Genomic DNA, 24,075 nt, shown 5'->3' with positions numbered 1-24,075 from the left:
ATTAAATTTAAGGGTTAAATCGCGGAAAAAATTGGCGTGGGCTCCTGTGCAATTTTCTCTGCCAGAGTGGTAAAGCCAGTGACTGAGGGCAGATATTAATAGCCTAGAGAGGGTCCATTGTTATTGGCTGCTGGATGTCCTCATATGACCTCGAGCCTGGGAACTTTTTCCCACGCTCGAGGTCATATGAGGACATCCAGCAGAGGGCGCATCACCGCGACTGAAGGTAACTATAGGTCATTGAGCTACATTACCTTCATTCCCCGGGGTTTCCAGGCACGAGCACAGCTGCATTATAGCAGAGCCCCTGCCTGTAAAATATTTTAACCCTTTCAGATGGATTTACATCGTGGGACGTTACAGATCTACGGAAGGTATGTATATTGTTGGTTTATTATTTTTAATTTGTTACAGAACGAGGGTCATCAGGTGGATTGAGAGAGCAATAAAATATTACAACAACCTGTGTGTTTATTTCATTAAAATACTTTGCAATATTGTGTGTGTGTTTTTTAACCATTTCATACAATTGGATTAATAATGGATAGGTGTCATAATTGACGCCTCTCCATTATTAATCTGGCTTAATGTCACCTTACAATAGCAAGGTGACATTAACCCTTCATTACCCCATATCCCACCGCTACACGGGAGTGGGAAGGGAGTGGCCAAGTGCCAGAATAGGCGCATCTTCCAGATGTGCCTTTTCTGGGGTGGCTGGGGGCAGATGTTTGTAGCCGGGGGGGCCAATAACAATGGACCCTCTCTAGGCTATTAATATCTGCCCTCAGTCACTGGCTTTACCACTCTGGTGCAGAAAATTGCGCGGGAGCCCACGCCAATTTTTTCCGCGATTTACCCCTTAAATTTAATAGCTACAGCGCCGAAATTTTGCACATACACACTACTAACATTAGTAGTGTGGAATATGCAAAAAAAAGGGGGATATGACATGGTTTACTGTATGTAAACCATGTCTCATATCATGTTGGGTTTAGGCAGGAGAAATGAAAAGCCGGCAATTGAATTACCGGCTTTTGTGGTATATAGCGCAGAAGTAAATAAATATATATATATATATATATATATATATGTGTCTCAATGACATATATATATATATATATTGTAAGAATCATGTCGGTCTGGTAGTCGGGGGCAGGTATATCTCGCCCAGGTATTTGTCCTATGTGAATTAGGCCGCTCAGTATCTTCAGGATAATGATGGGTTAATGAGTGCGGGAATAAAGGATGACCAGCTGAGGGTTTCCGGTGTCAGCCTGGGGCACACAGATTGCCTGTCTGTGTGAGACAAACGTGAGTGAGAGCTGTGCTCAAGCACTGTGTGTTGTTAGCTGGGTGGGAGAAGCCCCCCAGTTGTTAGATAGCAGCGTATTTGTTTAGTTAGTGCCGGACAGGCTAGGATTTATTTTTATGCTTTGTTTTATCTATGTTGCTTTCACGTTAATAAATCTGACCTGAAGTCAGTTTGCTAAGAAACCTGCTGTACGCCTCAGATTCAATGCACAAACCACGTGACCTTTGACCCCAGCAAAGGCGATCCCGAAGTGTTTTGTCACATTGTGGTGGAGAATGCGGGCAGTTACGTGGCACAGGCGACAGTATGGAAGACGTGGTGAAAGCCCTAGTACAGTCCACTGCCGTACAGCAGCAGGCCACTGCTGCACAGCATGAAGCTAATCGCTTGATGTCCGCACAGCTGAAGGAGTTAATAGGCATGACGGTTGCAGACCGCCAGCTCCTCCAACAGGTGGCGCAGCGCCTGGTGAGCATGCCTGAGGCAGACCCGGAAGCAGAGTCCAGAAGGATCCATGTGAGTCGATACTGGCAAAAGTTGACTGCAGAAGATGACGTCGAGGCATACCTGACAACGTTTGAGCGGACGGCATTGAGGGAGAAGTGGCCGAAGGCACGCTGGGCCGATTTGATTGCTCCGTTTCTCTCCGGCGAGGCCCAAAAAGCTTACCATGACTTGGACCCGGAAGTCGCTCAGGACTTCGAGAAGCTGAAAGTTGAGATCCTGGCCCGGCTGGGTGTAACGACGGCTGTCCGTGCACAGAGGGTACACCAGTGGACATACCAGCAAGATAAACCGGCACGGTCTCAGATGTTCGACCTGATCTGCTTGACAAAGAAATGGCTGCAACCCGAGGTACTGACAACACCCGAAATAATCCAGCGGATTGTCTTGGACAAGTACCTGAGAGTACTACCACCAGCGCTGAAAAAGTGGGTAAGCCAAGGAAATCCCACGACAGCGGATCAACTTGTGGAGTTGGTCGAGCGTTATTCCGTGACAGAAGGACTTCCCGACGAAACCGCTAGCACCCGGTCTGTGCCTTCTCCTCGTGGAACCGGTAAGACTGTTCCAGCGACTACGGGTGAAGGAAAATTGCCAAAAACTGTGGGGGAGGAACACGGGACTGCTCGTACTCCGAGACCGAGAGGGTTGGACGGTGGTCTCAGTAGGGGGCCTGTTAGGTGTTTCCGCTGCCGTGAGAAAGGCCATATCTCTGCGAACTGTCCTGTTACCACTGAACCCATGCAGTGCGATGTTACAGACTCTAAGAAACGCATGTCTTTGGTTACACGGCTAGTGAATGTGAATGCGGGTCAAAATGATATAGCGAAACACCTGTGTGAATTATCTGTTGATGGGAAAAGTGTTGTGGCATTACTAGACTCTGGAAGTGTGGTGACTCTGGTGAAAGCTAGTCTGGTGGCACTTCCATCTGGTTCGTCTGACAAATTTTCTGTAACGTGTGTGCATGGTGACACCTGCTCGTACCTAACAGCGGTCATATCGATTTCCACTCCCTATGGGTCTGTGCAACACAAGGTGGGACTCGTTCCTGCATTGTTACAGGATGTAATCCTGGGCAGGGATTTTCCCCATTTCTGGCAGTTGTGGGAGAATCAGTTGCTCCTTCACGGTAGCTGTGAGTCTTTTCCCATGCCATCTGGAGGTCCCGAACTCCTAGAGGAGGTCCCACAGGTAGACGTTGCTGGGGAGGTTATTGAAACTAACCTTCAGTTCCCCTTCTCAGTTCTGGCGGGGGAAACTGAGGAAACTGAGGAAACTCAGCGAGAGGCGGAGGCAGACAGTCATCCAGCACCTGGCCTGCTAGATGGGGTACCCGTAGAACCTGACACTAGGCTAGCGTACCCGTACATGGTTCTTGAAAATGATTTGCTCTACCAGGTAGAGAAAAAAGGAGAAGACACTGTGCAACAGTTAGTGGTACCCAAACCTTATCGGCGGAAGGTACTGGACCTGGCCCACGGACATATAGTGGGGGGACATCTGGGGGTACAGAAAACCACAGAAAGGATATCGCATTGTTTTGTGTGGCCCGGAATACATAGTGATGTACGTAACTATTGTGAGTCCTGTCCAGAGTGCCAAATCTCTGCGCCTAAAACTCGGTTCTGTAGCCCTTTGGTACCCCTCCCTATCATTGGAGTCCCTTTTGAGAGAATTGGGATGGATCTGGTTGGGCCCCTTCCCCGGTCCGCACGTGGGCACCAACATATCCTCGTCATCATGGACTATGCCACTCATTACCCAGAAGCCGTCCCTTTATGTAACACTGCTACCAAAACGATCGCCAAAGAGTTGGTACAAGTGTTTAGTCGGGTGGGAATTCCAAAACAGATACTCACCGACCAGGGAACTCCCTTTATGTCAAGGGTGATGAAGGAGCTCTGCAGACTCTTACAAATAGACCAGTTGCGTACGTCTGTCTATCACCCTCAAACAGATGGCCTGGTTGAGCGGTTCAACAAAACCTTAAAACAGATGCTCCGGAAGGCGATAGACAAAGATGGGAAGAACTGGGATTACTTGCTACCCTATTTGCTGTTTGCCATTAGGGAAGATCCCCTGTTGTGATTTTGGTTTTTGCTCCCTCTAGTGGTCATTAGTGATTTGACTCTGGAGCGTCTGTCTTTTCCTATATCCTCACCTGGGCCGTTAGTTCAGGGGCGTTGCTATATAAGCTCCCTGGACCTTCAGTTCAATGCCTGGCATCGTTGAAATCAGAGCTAATCTGTTGTGCTCTTGTCCTCTGATCCTGGTTCCTGTTTTTCAAGCTAAGTCTGCTTCTTTGCTTTTTGCTTTTGTTTTGTTTGGTATTTTTGTCCAGCTTGTTCCTATCTGTATCCTGACCTTTGCTGGAAGCTCTAGGGGGCTGGTGTTCTCCCCCCGGACCGTTAGACGGTTCGGGGGTTCTTGAATCTCCAGCGTGGATTTTTATAGGGTTTTTGTTGACCAGATAAGTTATCTTGCTATATTCTGCTATTAGTAAGCTGGCCTCTCTTTGCTGAACCTGGTTCATTTCTGTGTTTGTCATTTCCTCTTACCTCACCGTTATTATTTGTGGGGGGCTTGTATCTTGCTTTGGGGTCCCTTTCTCTGGAGGCAAGAGAGGTCTTTGTTTTCTTCTCCTAGGGGTAGTTAGATTCTCCGGCTGGCGCGAGTCATCTAGCGATCACTGTAGGCATGATCCCCGGCTACTTCTAGTGTTGGCGTTAGGAGTAGCTATTTGGTCAACCCAGTTATCACAGCCCTATGAGCTGGATTTTTGTATCTTGCAGACTTACACGTTCCTCTGAGACCCTGTCCACTGGGGTCATAACAGTATGCCAGGCCAGTATTAAATGTTTAATGCATTGCAGAAGTGGGATTATAAGAAAGAAAATTTTGAGTTTTTTTTTTCCCTCTCTCATTTTTTTTTTTCTTTTCCCCTTTACCTCAGAGTGGCTTAAGCTTGCTGCAGACATGAATGTCCAGACCTTGATTACAAGTGTGGACCAGCTTGCCGCTCGTGTGCAGGGTATACAAGATTATGTTACCAGAAATCCTAGGTCTGAACCCAAGATTCCGATTCCTGAACTGTTTTCAGGAGACCGATTTAAGTTTAGGAATTTCAGGAATAATTGTAAATTATTTTTGTCCCTGAAACCTTGTTCGTCTGGAGACTCTGCTCAACAAGTAAAAATTGTTATTTCATTCTTACGGGGTGACCCTCAGGATTGGGCTTTTTCGTTGGCGCCAGGAGATCCGGCATTGGCTGATATTGATGCGTTTTTTCTGGCGCTCGGTTTACTTTATGAGGAACCCAATCTTGAGATTCAGGCAGAGAAAGCTTTGCTGGCTATGTCTCAGGGCCAGGACGAGGCTGAGGTGTATTGCCAAAAATTTCGGAAATGGTCCGTGCTGGCACATTGGAACGAGTGTGCACTGGCCGCTAATTTTAGAAATGGCCTTTCTGAGGCCATTAAGAATGTTATGGTGGGTTTTCCCATTCCCACAGGTCTGAATGATACCATGTCCCTGGCTATTCAAATTGACCGGCGGTTGCGGGAGCGCAAAACCGCAAATTCCCTCATGTTGTTGTCTGAACAGACACCTGATGTGATGCAATGTGATAGAAAAACCGCAAATTCCCTCATGGTGTTGTCTGAACGGACACCTGATTTGATGCAATGTGATAGAATCCTGACTAGAAATGAGAGGAAAATTCATAGACGCCGGAATGGCTTGTGCTACTACTGTGGTGATTCTACACATGCTATCTCAGCATGCTCTAAACGTATATCTAAGGTTGTTAGTCCTGTCACCGTTGGTAATTTGCATCCTAAGTTTATTCTGTCTGTAACTTTGATTTGCTCACTGTCATCTTATCCTGTCATGGCGTTTGTAGATTCAGGTGCTGCCCTGAGTCTTATGGATCTCTCATTTGCTAAGCGCTGTGGTTTTATTCTTGAACCATTAGAAAATCCTATCCCTCTTAGGGGTATTGATGCTACGCCATTGGCAGAAAATAAGCCGCAGTATTGGACAGAGGTTACCATGTGCATGACTCCTGAACACCGCGAGGTGATACGTTTTCTCGTTCTACATAAAATGCATGATTTGGTTGTTTTGGGGCTGCCATGGTTACAGACCCATAATCCAGTCCTTGACTGGAAGGCTATGTCAGTGTCTAGTTGGGGCTGTCGTGGTATTCATGAGGATTCCCTGCCTGTGTCTATTGCTTCTTCTACGCCTTCGGAAGTTCCGGAGTACTTGTCTGATTATCAGGATGTCTTTAGCGAGTCCAGGTCCAGTGCATTGCCTCCTCATAGGGAATGTGACTGTGCAATAGATTTGATTCCAGGCAGTAAATTTCCTAAGGGAAGACTGTTTAATCTGTCGATACCTGAACATACCGCTATGCGTTCATATATCAAGGAGTCTCTGGAGAAAGGACACATCCGTCCGTCTTCTTCCCCTCTTGGTGCGGGATTCTTTTTTGTGGCTAAAAAGGACGGATCTTTGAGGCCTTGTATTGACTATCGGCTTTTAAATAAGATCACTGTCAAATTTCAGTATCCTTTGCCGCTGTTGTCTGACTTGTTTGCCCGGATTAAAGGTGCCAAGTGGTTTACCAAGATAGACCTTCGTGGTGCGTACAACCTTGTGCGCATTAAGCAAGGGGATGAATGGAAAACCGCATTCAATACGCCCGAAGGTCATTTTGAGTACTTGGTGATGCCTTTTGGGCTCTCTAATGCCCCTTCAGTTTTTCAGTCCTTTATGCATGACATTTTCCGGAACTATCTGGATAAATTTCTGATCGTTTATCTGGATGATATTCTGGTTTTTTCTGATAATTGGGACTCGCATGTGGAGCAGGTCAGGATGGTCTTTAAAATTTTGCGTGAAAATTCTTTGTTTGTCAAGGGCTCAAAGTGTCTTTTTGGTGTACAGAAGGTTCCCTTTTTGGGGTTCATTTTTTCCCCTTCTGCTGTGGAGATGGACCCAGTCAAGGTCCGAGCTATTCTTGATTGGACTCAGCCCTCGTCAGTTAAGAGTCTTCAGAAGTTCTTGGGTTTCGCTAACTTCTACCATCGTTTTATCGCTAACTTTTCTAGCATTGTGAAACCTTTGACGGATATGACCAAGAAGGGCTCCGATGTGGTTAATTGGGCTCCTGCTGCCATGGAGGCTTTCCAGGAGTTGAAACGTCGGTTTACTTCGGCGCCTGTTTTGTGCCAGCCTGATGTCTCGCTTCCCTTTCAAGTTGAGGTGGATGCTTCAGAGATTGGAGCAGGGGCCGTTTTGTCGCAGAGAGGCCCTGGTTGCTCTGTTATGAGACCTTGCGCCTTTTTTTCTAGGAAGTTTTCGCCTGCGGAGCGAAATTATGATGTGGGCAATCGGGAGTTGTTGGCCATGAAATGGGCATTTGAGGAGTGGCGTCATTGGCTCGAGGGTGCTAAGCATCGTGTGGTGGTCTTGACTGATCACAAAAATCTGATGTATCTCAAGTCTGCTAAACGCCTGAATCCTAGACAGGCCCGCTGGTCATTGTTTTTCTCCCGTTTTGACTTTGTTGTCTCGTATTTACCAGGTTCAAAGAATGTGAAGGCCGATGCTCTTTCCAGGAGCTTTGTGCCTGATGCTCCTGGAGTCGCTGAACCTGTTGGTATTCTTAAGGATGGTATTATCTTGTCAGCTATTTCTCCTGATCTGCGACGTGTGTTGCAGAGATTTCAGGCTGATAGGCCTGATTCTTTTCCACCTGACAGACTGTTTGTGCCTGATAAGTGGACCAGCAGAGTCATTTCCGAGGTTCATTCCTCGGTGTTGGCAGGTCACCCAGGAATTTTTGGCACCAGAGATCTGGTGGCCAGATCCTTTTGGTGGCCTTCCTTGTCTAGGGATGTAAGGTCATTTGTGCAGTCCTGTGGGACTTGTGCTCGAGCTAAGCCTTGCTGTTCTCGTGCCAGCGGGTTGCTCTTGCCCTTGCCTGTCCCTAAGAGACCTTGGACACATATCTCCATGGATTTCATTTCTGATCTTCCGGTGTCTCAGGGCATGTCTGTTATCTGGGTGATATGTGATCGCTTCTCCAAGATGGTCCATTTGGTTCCTTTGCCTAAACTGCCTTCCTCTTCCGATCTGGTTCCTGTGTTTTTCCAGAACGTGGTTCGTTTGCACGGCATCCCTGAGAATATTGTGTCAGACAGAGGATCCCAGTTCGTTTCCAGATTCTGGCGATCCTTTTGTAGTAGGATGGGCATTGACTTGTCGTTTTCGTCTGCTTTCCATCCTCAGACTAATGGACAGACGGAGCGAACTAATCAGACTTTGGAGGCTTATTTGAGGTGTTTTGTCTCTGCTGATCAGGACGATTGGGTGACCTTCTTGCCGTTAGCTGAGTTTGCCCTTAATAATCGGGCTAGTTCCGCCACCTTGGTTTCGCCGTTTTTCTGCAACTCTGGTTTCCACCCTCGTTTTTCTTCGGGTCATGTGGAACCTTCTGACTGCCCTGGGGTGGATTCTGTGGTGGATAGGTTGCAGCGGATCTGGAATCTTGTGGTGGACAACTTGAAGTTGTCACAGGAGAGGGCTCAGCGCTTTGCCAACCGCCGCCGCGGTGTGGGTCCCCGACTACGTGTTGGGGATTTGGTGTGGCTTTCTTCCCGCTTTGTTCCTATGAAGGTTTCCTCTCCCAAATTTAAACCTCGTTTTATTGGTCCTTACAAGATATTGGAAATTCTTAATCCTGTATCCTTTCGCCTGGATCTACCTGTGTCGTTTGCTATCCACAACGTGTTTCATAGGTCCTTGTTGCGGCGGTACGTTGTGCCTGTGGTTCCTTCTGCTGAGCCTCCTGCTCCGGTGTTGGTTGAGGGCGAGTTGGAGTACGTGGTGGAGAAGATCTTGGATTCTCGTCTCTCCAGGCGGAGGCTTCAGTACCTGGTCAAGTGGAAGGGCTATGGTCAGGAAGATAATTCCTGGGTGGTCGCCTCTGATGTTCATGCGGCCGATTTAGTTCGTGCCTTCCACGCACGCCGCTCATCCTGATTGCCCTGGTGGTCGTGGTGAGGGTTCGGTGACCCCTCACTAAGGGGGGGGTACTGTTGTGATTTTGCTTTTTGCTCCCTCTAGTGGTCATTAGTGATTTGACTCTGGAGCGTCTGTCTTTTCCTATATCCTCACCTGGGCCGTTAGTTCAGGGGCGTTGCTATATAAGCTCCCTGGACCTTCAGTTCAATGCCTGGCATCGTTGAAATCAGAGCTAATCTGTTGTGCTCTTGTCCTCTGATCCTGGTTCCTGTTTTTCAAGCTAAGTCTGCTTCTTTGCTTTTTGCTTTTGTTTTGTTTGGTATTTTTGTCCAGCTTGTTCCTATCTGTATCCTGACCTTTGCTGGAAGCTCTAGGGGGCTGGTGTTCTCCCCCTGGACCGTTAGACGGTTCGGGGGTTCTTGAATCTCCAGCGTGGATTTTTATAGGGTTTTTGTTGACCAGATAAGTTATCTTGCTATATTCTGCTATTAGTAAGCTGGCCTCTCTTTGCTGAACCTGGTTCATTTCTGTGTTTGTCATTTCCTCTTACCTCACCGTTATTATTTGTGGGGGGCTTGTATCTTGCTTTGGGGTCCCTTTCTCTGGAGGCAAGAGAGGTCTTTGTTTTCTTCTCCTAGGGGTAGTTAGATTCTCCGGCTGGCGCGAGTCATCTAGCGATCACCGTAGGCATGATCCCCGGCTACTTCTAGTGTTGGCGTTAGGAGTAGCTATTTGGTCAACCCAGTTACCACAGCCCTATGAGCTGGATTTTTGTATCTTGCAGACTTACACGTTCCTCTGAGACCCTGTCCACTGGGGTCATAACAATCCCCAGTCTTCCACAGGGTTTTCGCCTTTCGAACTGTTGTACGCCCGTCGTCCCCGGGGACTGTTGGACGTCGCAAAAGAAACCTGGGAAGGTCAAGTCACTCCCTTTAAAACGGTGATCGACCATGTAACACAAATGCAGGACCGTATTGCCGCTGTCATGCCCATTGTTAGGGACCATATGTTACAGGCCCAGGGAGCCCAGAGGCAAAGTTATGATAGAGGTGCTAAGGTCCGTAAGAGAAAACCAGAACAGATTTATCATGTGAATCTGATAAAACCCTGGAAAGACCGCTCTGCCCTAACGGCGGATCTGCCTCGTCCGGTTTGCGCACCTACCGTACCGGAGGTGCAGATTGCCGAGACTCTCTCGGAACAACAAAAATCTGAGGTTAAGCAGTTTTTGTTACAGAACCGACAGTTTTTCTCGGAAAAACCTGGCCGGACTAAGCTGGTGAAACATGAGATTGTTACAGAGCCCGGTGTCACAGTTCATGTGAAGCCATACCGGATTCCGGAAGCACGCCGTGAAGCCGTCTCCCGGGAGATGGCGGCAATGTTGGACTTAGGAGTCATTGAGGAGTCACACAGCGCCTAGTCCAGTCCAATCGTGTTGATACCTAAGCCGGATGGCTCTATACGGTTTTGTAATGACTTTAGGAAACTGAATGCGGTTTCTAAATTTGATGCGTACCCTATGCCTCGGGTCGATGAGTTAATCGACCGGCTGGGTAAAGCCCGATACATTACGACCCTGGATCTAACAAAGGGGTACTGGCAGATCCCTCTGGCCGAGGCGGCCAGAGAGAAGACAGCATTTGCTACACCGGAAGGTCTGTTCCAGTATGTCTACATGCCGTTTGGACTTCACGGAGCTCCCGCAACGTTCCAGAGATTGATGGATCGGGTCTTGAGGCCCCACAGGCAGTACACTTCGGCCTACCTGGATGACATCGTAATTTACAGCTTGGACTGGGAAACTCACCTCCGGAAGGTACAGGCGGTGATTGATGACCTACGAGACGCAGGCTTAACGGCAAACCCCAAGAAATGTCACATCGGGCTTGAAGAAGCCCGCTACTTGGGCTACATGATTGGCAGAGGAGTGGTTAAACCACAGATCGACAAAATACAGGCAATTCAGGGCTGGCCGCAACCAGTGAACAAGAAACAAGTACAAGCTTTCCTGGGGATCGCCGGCTATTATCGCCGGTTCATACCCAATTTTGCAGCCATGGCTACCCCCTTGACGGATCTTACCAAAGGGAAGGGTTCCGTCATGGTAAAATGGACCTCAGCGGCTGGAGAGGCCTTCCACAGCCTGAAACAAACTTTGTGCTCTCAGCCCGTATTAGTGACTTCTGATTTCAGCAGCGAGTTTGTGGTCCAAACTGATGCCTCTGATACTGGTGTCGGAGCTGTACTTTCCCAGGTGAGGGACGGAGTGGAACACCCGGTCCTCTACCTCAGCCGGAAACTGAATGTACATGAGCAGAGGTATGCCGTGGTTGAAAAAGAGTGCCTAGCCATTAAATGGGCTCTCGACTCCCTCAAGTATTACCTGGCAGGTAGGAAGTTTAAGCTGGTCACGGACCATGCCCCTCTCAAGTGGATGCACCTCCACAAAGACCGTAATAGTCGGGTAACCCGGTGGTTCCTTGCCCTGCAGGCTTACTCTTTCACGGTGGAGCACCGCCCCGGGGTGCAGATGGGGAACGCTGATGCCCTGTCCCGAGTGCACTGTTTCGAGAGTGTTCTTGCTCGACCTGAGTGGTCTGAGCAGGGGGGGAGGATATGTAAGAATCATGTCGGTCTGGTAGTCGGGGGCAGGTATATCTCGCCCAGGTATTTGTCCTATGTGAATTAGGCCGCTCAGTATCTTCAGGATAATGATGGGTTAATGAGTGCGGGAATAAAGGATGACCAGCTGAGGGTTTCCGGTGTCAGCCTGGGGCACACAGATTGCCTGTCTGTGTGAGACAAACGTGAGTGAGAGCTGTGCTCAAGCACTGTGTGTTGTTAGCTGGGTGGGAGAAGCCCCCCAGTTGTTAGATAGCAGCGTATTTGTTTAGTTAGTGCCGGACAGGCTAGGATTTATTTTTATGCTTTGTTTTATCTATGTTGCTTTCACGTTAATAAATCTGACCTGAAGTCAGTCTGCTAAGAAACCTGCTGTACGCCTCAGATTCAATGCACAAACCACGTGACCTTTGACCCCAGCAAAGGCGATCCCAAAGTGTTTTGTCACAATATATATATATATATATATATATATATATATATATATATATATATATATAAAAAAAGAAACCCGACTTTGGAGCGAAGATCGCCGACCGCCGACCCGATCCCACAGTGAGATCGGGTCGGGTTTCATGAAACCCGACTTTGCCAAAAGTCGGCGACTTTTGAAATTGGCCAATCTGTTTCGCTCAACCCTAGTACACAACTATTGTTGGGGCACCCAACTAGTTTTTTTTCAATTTGAGTAACAGTCATTTTTTAATCATCTTAAATACCGTATTTTTCACTTTATAAGACGCACTTTTATGATCCTCAAAATTAGGGGTAAAATAGGGTTGCGTGTTATAAACCGAACACTCTTCTTACCGATGCTGCGGGCCCAGAGCTGGGGGTGTTGCGGTGGTGGTACGGTGGCGAGCGGTGGTCCTGCAGTGGTGGTATAGTGGTGAGCGGTGGCAGCATATGGCGGTCGCCATTCTTCTTCTGGGGTCTGGCGTCCGGCAAAGGTGCAGATGGAGGAAAGCCGAGATCTTGATCCCCGCCTGCCTCTTCGCGATGTCTCCAGGAAAATGGCTACTGATGCGGCGCAAGCGCAGATGGAGATCTCGGCCCGGCCTCGATGACGTCAGCGCTGGTGAATGGTGCTGCGCTCACAGCTACTCATTCACCACTGGTTTTCAGCCTGGAGGGTCGCATCTTGGCACCGTCCAGGTTGAAAACTGTTTCTCCCCCAGACATGGATTACGGCGTGGGACAGAACGAGGGACAGGTATGGTATATTGTTGGTTTTTTTATTTTACTTTTATTACAGGAGATCAAGGGCTTCAGTGGAATTAGGTGAGGTTGTAAGTATGGTTTAATTGAGATTAATAAAGGAGTCTGTGTCATTTTTTCAATTAAAAGACTTTATTCTGGCTGTGTCTTTATTTGCAATACAACTATAGGATTAGTAATGGATAGGTGTCTTATAGGCGCCTCTCCATTATTAAGCCGTGGGCTTGATGTCACCTGACAATGCAAAGGTGACAGCAACCCCACAAATATGAACCCCAATTGCCACCGCTACAGGGCAAGTGGGAAAAGCCAGGCAAAGCTCCAGAATAAAGGCATCTAATAGTTGTGCCTTTTCTGGTCAGCTGTGGGCTGATATGCTTAGGCTGGGGGGGGCAATATCCATGGCCCCTTACCAGCCTGAGAATACCAGCCCCCAGTTGTGAGCTTTAGCAAGGCTGGTTGTAAAAAATGAAGGGGAACCCCATGTTTTTTTTTTTTTTTTTAATTTAAATAATTTTTAAAAAACAGCGTGGGGACTCCTATTTTCTTGATAACCAGCCTTGCTGAAGCTGACAGCTGAGGGTTGCAGCCCCCAGCTGTAAGTTTTGCCTGGCTGGTTATAGAAAAAATGGGGAACCCACACTAGGTTTTTCATTCATTTAGTTATATTGCAGGCAGCGGGTGAGGAATACTCCCATCATATGCTCTTGCTGTCACTATTATTAGTGACAGCAGGTGTAGGTTGATGGGAGTAATAATCAAAAAAGCCCCCACCTGCTGTTCTGACTTGAATATAACTCTCATCATTCTCCACTGCTCTCATCGATCACCAGCAGAGCAGGGGAGAATGATGAGAGCCGTCTTCAGCACCCGGCGCTGGGGAACAGCGCTTACTGTAGCGCTTCTTCCCCAGCACCGATGCGTGTCACACGGATGACATCCATGTGTGTTCTACGTGTGCACGTGTGTGGGATGTTTTGCTGCCCATGCTGATGGTAAAAAACGGATATGTCTACGTGTGGGGCACACGGACGCACGGTCCGTGGAAACACACTGACATGTGCACAGACCCATTCATTTGAATGGGTCTACGTGTGTCAGTGACTCCGGTACGTGTGAAAACGGTCACCACACTTAACCGGAGACACGAATGTGTGAAAGAGGCCTAAAACTGAGTAGGAAGAGAAGAACGATTCTCCTCCTCCTCTGCAGGGATGGTTAGATCCCCCATAATAGAGCGTCATCCACAGATAATGTTTTTGTATTTTATTAACGTTTTTTGCACACTATTTGGCTCAAACAATTTTTTTCCTTATTTTCCTCTCTAAAATCATGGTGTGTCTTATAATCAGGTGAGTCTTATAAAGCGACAAATATGGTATGTCAAGGAAAATCACTTTGCAAACCTTGTATAATCACTGTGTGTAATATGAGACATAGGACAGAACAGTTTTGCTCCCGTCAAATGTGTAGTTTAGGACATTGATTTTAAATGTGGCACCGATGATTGTTTTGTATCCACAAGTATTCCAAGCCTTAACCATTTATCTAAGTAAACATCTCTGTAATACTTACCATCCGGTTTTTCGCCTGAACTTGAAAGTCTTGATTCTTTGTCAATACAAGATCCATTGGATAAAGTCACCAGGAAGCTGTAACCAAGTAGAAAAGCCACCAGGCTGCTCTGAAAAATTAAGTAAAAGAGTGAAAGACTTTTTTGGCTGCAAAATAACAGACACTTATGACATTTAAAAGGGAACCAATTACATTGAACAATGTGGTGGGTATCATGTTATAGTCATGGCCAAAAGTGTTGGCGCCGTTTAAATTGTTCCAGAAAATGAAGTATTTCTCCCAGAAAATGATAGCAATTGAACCTGTTTTGTTATTTCCTTTGTGTGTACAACACTAAAAAAAACAGCTAAAACAGCTAAAAAAGGCAAATTGGACATAATTTTACACAAAACCCCCAAAATAGGCTGGATAAAATTGTTGGCACCTTTCCAAAAATTAGGGATGCTAATGTGATGCTTGTTCAGTCTCACCTGGGAAAATAACCGGTGTGGGGAATATGAAAATCACTCCTGAAGCCAGGGAAAAAGGGGAGAAGTTAACTCAATCTTTGCATTGTGTGTCTGTATGCAAAGAACAGACAGAGGAGAATATAACTGTCTGAGGAATTCAGAACCAAAAATTGTTGAAAAATATCAACAATCTCAAGATTACAATTCCATCTCCAGAGATCTGTATGTTCCTTTGTCCATTGTGCACAACATAATCAAGAAGTTTACAACCCATGTCACTGTAGCTAATCTCACTGGACGTGGACGGCAGAGAAAATGATGAAGGGTTGCAATGCAGTATAGTCTGGATGGTGTATAAGCATAATCAAGTTCCAAAAAGATTCAAGCTGTCCTGAAGGCTCAAGATATAATAGTATCAGTTCAAAGTATCTGTCGATATTTGACTAAAATGAAACGCTATAGCAGGAGACTGAGGAGGACACCAGACACAGAGACATAACAAAGCTAGACCGCAGTTTACAAAAATCTTTATGAGTAAGTCAAAATCCTTCTGTGAAAGGGTCTTGAGAACAGATGAGACCAAGCTAGATCTTTTTGATAAAGCATATCATTCTACTGTTGACGGAATGAGGCCTACAAAGAAAAGAACACAGTACCTACATTCGGGCCTGTATTCGCCATTAGGCACCGGAGGAACGGGTTGCAGGGGGCGGCACGCAGAGGGAGGGAAATTATAAATTTATTTGTTCACCTCTCGCCTCCTACGTTAGACAATGTGATAAATCTGCTGTCTCTTCAGAGGAGGGGGGAGCATGTGTAGCGCCCCCACTGCCGCAGGGCTGAGGGGTACCCGGTACCGGGCCTCTGAGTCTCTGCTCTGGGGTTGTCACGGTGGCTAGGCCCGGTCCATGACCCTGCCGAGGGGCGTACAGTGATAGGTATGATGGTTGATGGTGGTGGTGAGGCTGTAGTGGTGCGGTGCAGTAAATAACGAGGACACCAGGTTGCAGTCTCTTTACCTCTTTACTGAAGATCTCTGGGTCCTCAGTCCGGAATCTGGATAACCAGGCTGCGCAAGTCCGGCCGGTCCAATGGCACCTCCAGAGTTCTCTTAGCAGGTGGAAATCTGTGCCTTCCTTCTAGCGCTAGGTGTTGCGGTCCTTCCCTGCTGTGCTTACGGAAAGTCCCCACAACTGTTGTGTCTGTTTCTAAAGTTCCCTCACAACTCGATTAGATGATGTTCTGCTAATCCTCCGTCCCTCCCTGATGTTACGGTTAGGACGGCACCCGTTTGACGGGTAGGCTCGGAGCTCTTCCGGGACCCTAGAGTCGCCCCTCTCCACCAGTTGCCCCTCAAGACTGCATAGGTGATTTAAGTGAGACAGCCCGCCTTAGACTGACTGTCCTGCCGCTGTTTGGAGTATTGCTTGAAGCTGAATATTGAAATACTCCCTCGGCGTTCCGGCCGCCGGTTGTGCGCCTCAGCAGGATGTTGCCTTGGTCTTTCAGCACGACTCCTACTGGAATTCTCCTTGTCGCTTTGATCTCGTTTCTCACTCAGCACAATCTATCTCGCTTCTAATCCTTCCTTGGGCACCGCCGCTATGCTGAGCAGGCACGGTCCCGTTACGTTCGCTCAAGTTGCCAAGCCTCTGTCAGGATCCCACCCCTGACAGAGACCCTACCGAATCTTCCCCCACAACACCCTCTGCCACAAGGTGTTGCCTGGTTCCAACCCAGTCAGCTTTCTCCTCTCACTTCCTGCCTGACCCCCAGTTTACCCACAATGGTGGGGAGTGGCCTAGTGAATAGAACCCTTAGCTCCCCCTGGAGGCCCGACTGTGAAATGTATTGGTGTCTGTGATACCTGATAAGATGAACTCCTTCAGTGCCATCAGACGTACCATAGCTCCCCTTAGTGGTGGAGCCACAGTACTGCAACGACCAGGACTCTGGGGCGCTGCACTCCCCCCTGGTTAAACACAGTACTCCGGGACTGAGAAGAGAACAACAATACAAGTTAGCAAAAAGACATACAGTTTTGTTGAGTGCAATAACAATAAGTATATTTAAACAGAGCTTCCCTTTATGGGAGGTGAGGACACTTGAACGTTACAAACATGGTTAAATATCATAGCAACATGCTATAAATAACTTTTCTTACCCAACCGGGTATTCTACTAGTACAAACTTTTGAACAATAACTTAACATTGCCTTTAAGGATGTACACTCTGAATCCGCTAAAGACCTTCTTATAATCACATTATAAGGCGATTTAACTTTTACATTCTCCTTCTTTAAATCTGCAGGACCGCCAGTCCTAACGGCACCAGACCTACTGCCTCTCCTTTCTTACAGGGCCGCTCCTTTCAGCCCGAGCCTTCTGTCTTTTCAACTACTATACACAGTATAGAACATAACATTACTTTCAGTTTAAGAGCACCGAGCCATCTCTACATGACTCCTAGGAGGACTCAGGGTTCACCTTCTGTCCTCGTTGTCTATCAACATTATCAAACATTTCCTATAGAACATTAAACCTTCTCATTATTTTTCTTACTGACATGTATGCTGGGCACTACGTCTACCCCTACGGGCCCACTGCATCCTTCTTCTAGCTTTCACTTTCTTTCAGGGAACATCATCAGCATTTCTTTACAATTAACTAGTTGGATACATATAACTTTCTCACGCAAACATTATCATCACTTTCTCTTTATCAAAACATTATTGCTATCTCTCAGTCTTAAAGCAATACTATTCTCTAAGTGCAACACATGAACATCCCCTTTAAGAGGGGACCAAGTCTCTATGAGGTAGCATGTCTTCTCAAGCTACCAGTCCGTACTCAGCAAAGGTTCCAGTGTGGTATCTTCACAAAGAGTCCTTTTTTGAAGTAAAACCAGCCCAGTGGCGGGTATACCGAACTCGGTCCCCTGGGTAGAGATCCCAGCCTGGGTGTCCCTCAATGAGATGCGCCTCTACATCCCGCCGGTTTACAAACACTTCCAAGGCAAGACCGGACTCTTTAATGAAGCCCCAACCTCCCTGCAGTCGGAAGGTGCTGATCACGCCGTAGCGCTGCGGGCCCCAGTTCTCCTCAGCAGCCTGCCGGATCTGGGCTTTAGTTTGAAGGTTCTTCTCTCGCTCAGCCTGACGCCGGAGCTCCTTCTTGCGGGCCCACTCCTCTTCCTGCTGGCGCAACTGCTGGCGGTATTCCCTCTGGCGGATGACCTCAATACTCTCCCCTTCCTCCTGGACATCCCCTGGAAACCCCATCAGATTGGTAGTGGCCGCGCGGGTCCACTTGAAGGTTACCCATTCTCCCTGGAGCTGCGTGGGCTGCTTGGTGGGGCGTAGGGGGCTATCGGCTGTCTGTAGAGTTTCCCAGGGCCTTTCGCATTCAATGCGGCTACACACCCTCCCGGGTGGTCGTGGTAGAGGTGAGTGTACATCTACCAGCAGGGGCTCTTCAGTCGCCGCGCCAGGGTCGGCGCCATTACCTGCTTCTGAAGCATCTCCGGTGCCGGCCTCTTCCGTTGTCGGCTGCGGGATCGGCACCTGGTGCGGCTCCTCGCCGGGGGTGGTTGCTCGCTGGCACAGACTCCGGAACTGCCGACACAGCTCCTCTACCTCCGCCCCGAGGATCTCCTGATTCGCGCAGCCTGGTAAGAGCTCTTTCGGCTCCCATTGGCGGGGCCTGTTACGGATCTGCTCTCCCTCTCCGGGGTGACTTCCGCGCTCCATGCTGCCAATCGGATTCTGCCTTGTGGCGTTCAGAGGTTTCCGCTCCTCCCCTTCCGGAGGGCGGCCCCTCTCTCCTCCACCATCCCACACTAGGAGGCGAGCCCTTCTCCTTGATGAGCATATCTTCTGGACATAGTAATATCTGTGAGGGGCGGGTTCCATCTTCGCGCCACTCTTCCAAGCTACGCCCACGATGACACGCCCCCTCTCTCCTGCGCGCCACATAGTACTATAATGGCGGCGGTTTTGGCGGGGAATGGCGCAGCACAGTCTTTACAATAAAGTACAGTCCGAGCACCATAAATCACAGTTCCAAGGCACACATGACCTGATTTTTCAGGCTTAAGTAGATCCTGTTCGTGACGCCAAAATTGTAGCGCCCCCACTGCCGCAGGGCTGAGGGGTACCCGGTACCGGGCCTCTGAGTCTCTGCTCTGGGGTTGTCACGGTGGCTAGGCCCGGTCCATGACCCTGCCGAGGGGCGTACAGTGATAGGTATGATGGTTGATGGTGGTGGTGAGGCTGTAGTGGTGCGGTGCAGTAAATAACGAGGACACCAGGTTGCAGTCTCTTTACCTCTTTACTGAAGATCTCTGGGTCCTCAGTCCGGAATCCGGATAACCAGGCTGCGCAAGTCCGGCCGGTCCAATGGCACCTCCAGAGTTCTCTTAGCAGGTGGAAATCTGTGCCTTCCTTCTAGCGCTAGGTGTTGCGGTCCTTCCCTGCTGTGCTTACGGAAAGTCCCCACAACTGTTGTGTCTGTTTCTAAAGTTCCCTCACAACTCGATTAGATGATGTTCTGCTAATCCTCCGTCCCTCCCTGATGTTACGGTTAGGACGGCACCCGTTTGATGGGTAGGCTCGGAGCTCTTCCGGGACCCTAGAGTCGCCCCTCTCCACCAGTTGCCCCCCAAGACTGCATAGGTGATTTAAGTGAGACAGCCCACCTTAGACTGACTGTCCTGCCGCTGTTTGGAGTATTGCTTGAAGCTGAATATTGAAATACTCCCTCGGCGTTCCGGCCGCCGGTTGTGCGCCTCAGCAGGATGTTGCCTCGGTCTTTCAGCACGACTCCTACTGGAATTCTCCTTGTCGCTTTGATCTCGTTTCTCACTCAGCACAATCTATCTCGCTTCTAATCCTTCCTTGGGCACCGCCGCTATGCTGAGCAGGCATGGTCCCGTTACGTTCGCTCAAGTTGCCAAGCCTCTGTCAGGATCCCACCCCTGACAGAGACCCTACCGAATCTTCCCCCACAACACCCTCTGCCACAAGGTGTTGCCTGGTTCCAACCCAGTCAGCTTTCTCCTCTCACTTCCTGCCTGACCCCCAGTTTACCCACAATGGTGGGGAGTGGCCTAGTGAATAGAACCCTTAGCTCCCCCTGGAGGCCCAACTGTGAAATGTATTGGTGTCTGTGATACCTGATCAGATGAACTCCTTCAGTGCCATCAGACGTACCATAGCTCCCCTTAGTGGCGGAGCCACAGTACTGCAACGACCAGGACTCTGGGGCGCTGCACATGCAACTCCATTCATTTGTATTTGCGTCTTTAAGATGTAAATACAAGTAAACCATGGACACAGGGAGCTGATTGACTCCAGAAGTAGTAGTGCTGGCACTTCCAGGGTCAGAAGAGCGCCAGTCAGCTGCCTGCTCCAAGGTGCTGCATTCAAACGCTGCTGATGTACCTGCAGCACAATGAAGTCATCTCACCATGCTGCAGACATCTCAGCAAGGCGCCGTAGAGGAGTACAGACTCCACAGCCTGGAGGACAGGAGCCTGGATGAGGACAGGAGAAAGACAGCCACCGGAGCCTGGGGGAGGACAGGCACAAGGGTAAGTAAGCTCTCACAGGGGGGCTATATCTATAGACTGGGATTTACGGGGGGCAATTATTGTAGACTCTGGTTTTGGGGGTCTATTACTGTAGACTAGGGTTTAGGAGGGCTATTAGGCTATGTGCACACGTTGCAGATATGTCTGTAGAATTTTCTGCACAGAATCTGCATCTCTTGGCAGAAACACAGGTAAAAATCCGGGCGTTTTTGGTGCGTTTTTTATGCGGATTTGTATGCGTTTTTGTATGCTAAATAAAAATGTATTATTTAACAAAAAAAAGAATTATGATGTCATTTCTTGTCCAGCCTCTTCATTTACATACTTCATTGAAGAATAATGTTTACACGCACAGATAGATAGATAAATGATAGATAATAGATAGATCTATAGAGAAAGACTCTCCACGGGCCGAAACGTTGCCATCATGGGCTATTAATTTTAAATACCTTCATAACTTTATCCAGAATGGTGTGCTGCCTCTGATTTTTGGACTTCTATGACAAGGTTTGGTACATGCCTGAGGGGCCCTGCACCCTGATTTTTGTTTTTCTTTTCTGTGCTGCTCTCACTTTTTTGCTATTAGATCTATAGATAGACAGATAGATATTAGATAGATATATCTATAGAGAGATAATACCAAGACCAATGTTTAGTAATAAACATAATAAAATGCTACATAAAGAGTTAAATAAAGACACACACACAGAATCTGTGTTAGGCCGTGGTCACACTTGCGAGAAACTGGCACAAGTCTCGCACCTCAGTTCCCCGCACTGCCACCGGCACTGGAGTGTCCCACGACAATCTCCCCTATAGAGCTGTCACATCAGGAGATGTTGCAGCTCTATAGGCCTTCAGTGACACATTGACATGACACAATGGCTCCTTATTATCACAGGGTTCAATGGCCTCTCACTTTATGGCACTGCTGCGTGAGAATTTTCCCACGCAGCAGTACCGCAAGTGACAGTGAACTATACTATACTCACAGCGTCGGATGGATACAGTGCGGAAGGATACCTTCCGTCATTGTATCCTGGGGCTCCTGGAGAGTGGTCGCATCTGCCGATGTGACAGTTCTCCACAGGAGATCGTCGAGGGACACTCATTATTGTCATGGTCCAGTCCGGAGTTTACTTGCTTCTTTCCTCTCTCAAGACTGGTCATGCAGGGGTTAATCTCTTCAGCCTTATTCTGGAGGTAGCTGGGCTATTTCAGTCCATCACAGCCTGCTGACCAGTGTTAGTGATAGTTCTTGCTTCCAGGCTTGAGCCCCTGACCTGTATTGGTGATCCTTGTGCCTCTGACTGCCTGTACCCCTGTATGACTCGATCTGATCTCTGGTCTTTGCCCCTGGTTTTACCGTTTCTGATACCGCACTCCCCGACTGGCTTCGACTCTGGTTTGTACCCCGACTTCGTCTTACGTCTCACGTTTTGGTTACCACGTTCCCGGTAGGCTCTGACTTCTTGCTTGTCCCTGACTATTCTTCTGACTGCCCCTGTGTACTGTGCTGACCTCTCTGTGTATGACCTTGGCTCGTCTAACTACTCTTTAGTTACCTGTGGCACCTGTGCTGCTATTCAGTGTTGCTACGCTGTGTGTACAACCTCTCTTCCCTCACCAGCACCCCCTGGTGGAGGTTGCACTATACTGCACTGCAGCAGCACATTACATTATCACTAACCACATTTAAATGGGATTTTGCTTTTTTTTTCCTCTGGTCATGGGTCCGCTGCATAACTTGGCAGATCAAGTTTCCAGTTTGACGCAGATGATGCGGGATTTTTCTGTGAAACATCAGTCCCTTGTCACATCTCATAACCACTTACAGAAAAAACTGACTGAGACTGTTAAGACCATGCAGGCAGTGGCGTACACACCATGTATGCGACGGGTGCCGCCGCATCCGGGCCCCACGGCCGGGGGGGCCCGGTGCTGCCCGGCCCCATGGTGTGTACGCCACCTATTTTTTTTTTTTTTTTGTGTTAATTTTTTTTTGCTCGGGTCGGGGACCAGTCGTCCCGGGGGGGGGGGGGGGGGGGGGGGCGCGCGCGCGAGAGAGCCGACAGGGCTTTGCTGTCGGGCCCTGTCGGAGATGAGCGTGTGGGGAAGCAGGAAGCTTCCCCACGGTGCTGCGCTGCAGTTGGAGGGGGAAGGTCACATAGGGGGCGCGGTGATCTCATTTCCGAGCGACCGGAAGTGACGTCACCGTGCACCCTTTGCGACCGACGGCTGCTCGCTCCTGCTGAATTACACAGGTGAGAGCCCGGGGCGTCGGTGTGCCGTCACCAGCCTGTGCATCGCAGGTTATTGATGGGCTCGGAGCACACATGCCGCGTGCCAGAGCAGGAGAGCGCTGCTCACAGGCGGGGAGACAAGGGGTTAATCATGCGGGAGACCGTGCGCAGCGCTCACCGCCAGTGATGGAGGCAGCGGTCAGGTGGGGGCTGTATCATACATGGAGCTGATGCTGCCCCCCAGTCACATTGTGCCGCACAGGCTGCTGCATACTGATCCCCTCCCTGGGGGGCAGACAATGGGGGCTTCTGTGGCATCAGTGAGGGGCTTTTCTTATAGGAGTCCTGTGTTGTTTGCTGCAGACAGAGGCGATTGTATGAATATTATTCCACCATTGGTTCCTTATGTTGGGGATGGTCTGCAGCTTCGTCTTCAGTGTGTGTGATAATATAACATTGTCTGTAATAATATATATCATGTCTGTAGTAATAATGTCTAATATAATGGCTGTGTATGTAGTAGTGATAATGTATAGAATAATAGCCTGTGGTTTTGTGCTCACCTCCATCCTCCCATGTAAATAAATGGCAGAAAATAAAAGCCCTGGACTGTGAAGGAGCAGCAAGGGATATTGTTGCTGCTGTTTGGCATCCAGTATATTTGGGGGTTTCAGGGGGGCTGGATTGTCCGGCGAGCACTTATAAGCTACTGGCCGTGACCCGGGTGATCTATAGGGGGCTGGCCTAATAAGTTAAATCTTTGTTCCAGTTGCTAGATGCCAAAATGACGGACCAGTGATCCCGTAGACTGACCAGTGAGCCCGTAGACTGACCAGTGAGCCCGTAGACTGACCAGTGAGCCCGTAGACTGACCAGTGAGCCCGTAGACAAACCTATGAGTCCCGCTGCTTTACCGGGCTCCCTATATGCGGGATTAGGGCAGCAAATTGTTCCCCCCGGTGAGCTGGCGCTAGCTTACCTGTCATGTGTGCACTTGTTGCATTTTCCTACATTGCTGTTATGATATCCGAGACTTCGGTGTTGTCCGTCTGTAGCTTCCAGTAGATCAGTATATAGTTATATAATATACTAATGTGTGGTCTTGTAACTAAAGATGATCTTGTTTCACTAAACAAATTGCTTAAAGCGATACTTAAGGAAGACATTTAGGGAGGCCTCTACCCATCCGCATCCTTAAAGGGGTTGTCTGGCACGAACATATTGATGGTTATTAATATTAGATCAGTAGGGGGCGTCCAAAACCCGCACCCCCAGTAACCAGCTGATGTGATCCCAAGCCCTGGCAGTATGAAGACCATGTACGGAGCTGATCAGCAGTTTCTTACATCTAGTGGTCACTTCCGTGTGTTGCAGTTTATTCCGCACTGATCTGAGATAGATCACATATTTTACAGATCATCATTGATATAAGTCCTGGATAAGCCCTTCAGCGTAAACGTGACAGTGTATTCCTGCTGCCCAAACTGTGCGGTATGAATCAGCCGTGTATTGTTTCCTT

General features: G+C 48.6%; 1 protein-coding gene across 2 annotated transcripts in view; it reads right to left on the bottom strand.

Moving 5' to 3' along the window:
- Positions 1 to 24,075, bottom strand: part of LOC143768475 (beta-microseminoprotein-like) — a 50,205-nt gene that overhangs the window by 11,191 nt on the left and 14,939 nt on the right. The window contains exons 1-2 of one of the 2 annotated variants that reach the window (XM_077257158.1): positions 20,763 to 20,892; positions 14,276 to 14,384 (exon numbers count right to left, since the gene is read on the bottom strand). In XM_077257158.1, coding sequence (XP_077113273.1) covers positions 14,276 to 14,384; positions 20,763 to 20,768 — 115 coding nt within the window. In that variant the 5' untranslated portion in view covers positions 20,769 to 20,892. Of the gene's footprint in view, positions 1 to 14,275; positions 14,385 to 20,762; positions 20,893 to 24,075 lie in introns of those variants that run through there. The other variant, XM_077257157.1, reaches the window with a different exon arrangement.

Source organism: Ranitomeya variabilis, chromosome 4 (genome assembly GCF_051348905.1).
Source record: "Ranitomeya variabilis isolate aRanVar5 chromosome 4, aRanVar5.hap1, whole genome shotgun sequence".
NCBI classification, from domain to species: Eukaryota; Metazoa; Chordata; class Amphibia; order Anura; family Dendrobatidae; genus Ranitomeya; species Ranitomeya variabilis.
Note: the sequence above shows the minus strand (reverse complement) of the source record. Positions and strands in the feature narration are given on the sequence as shown.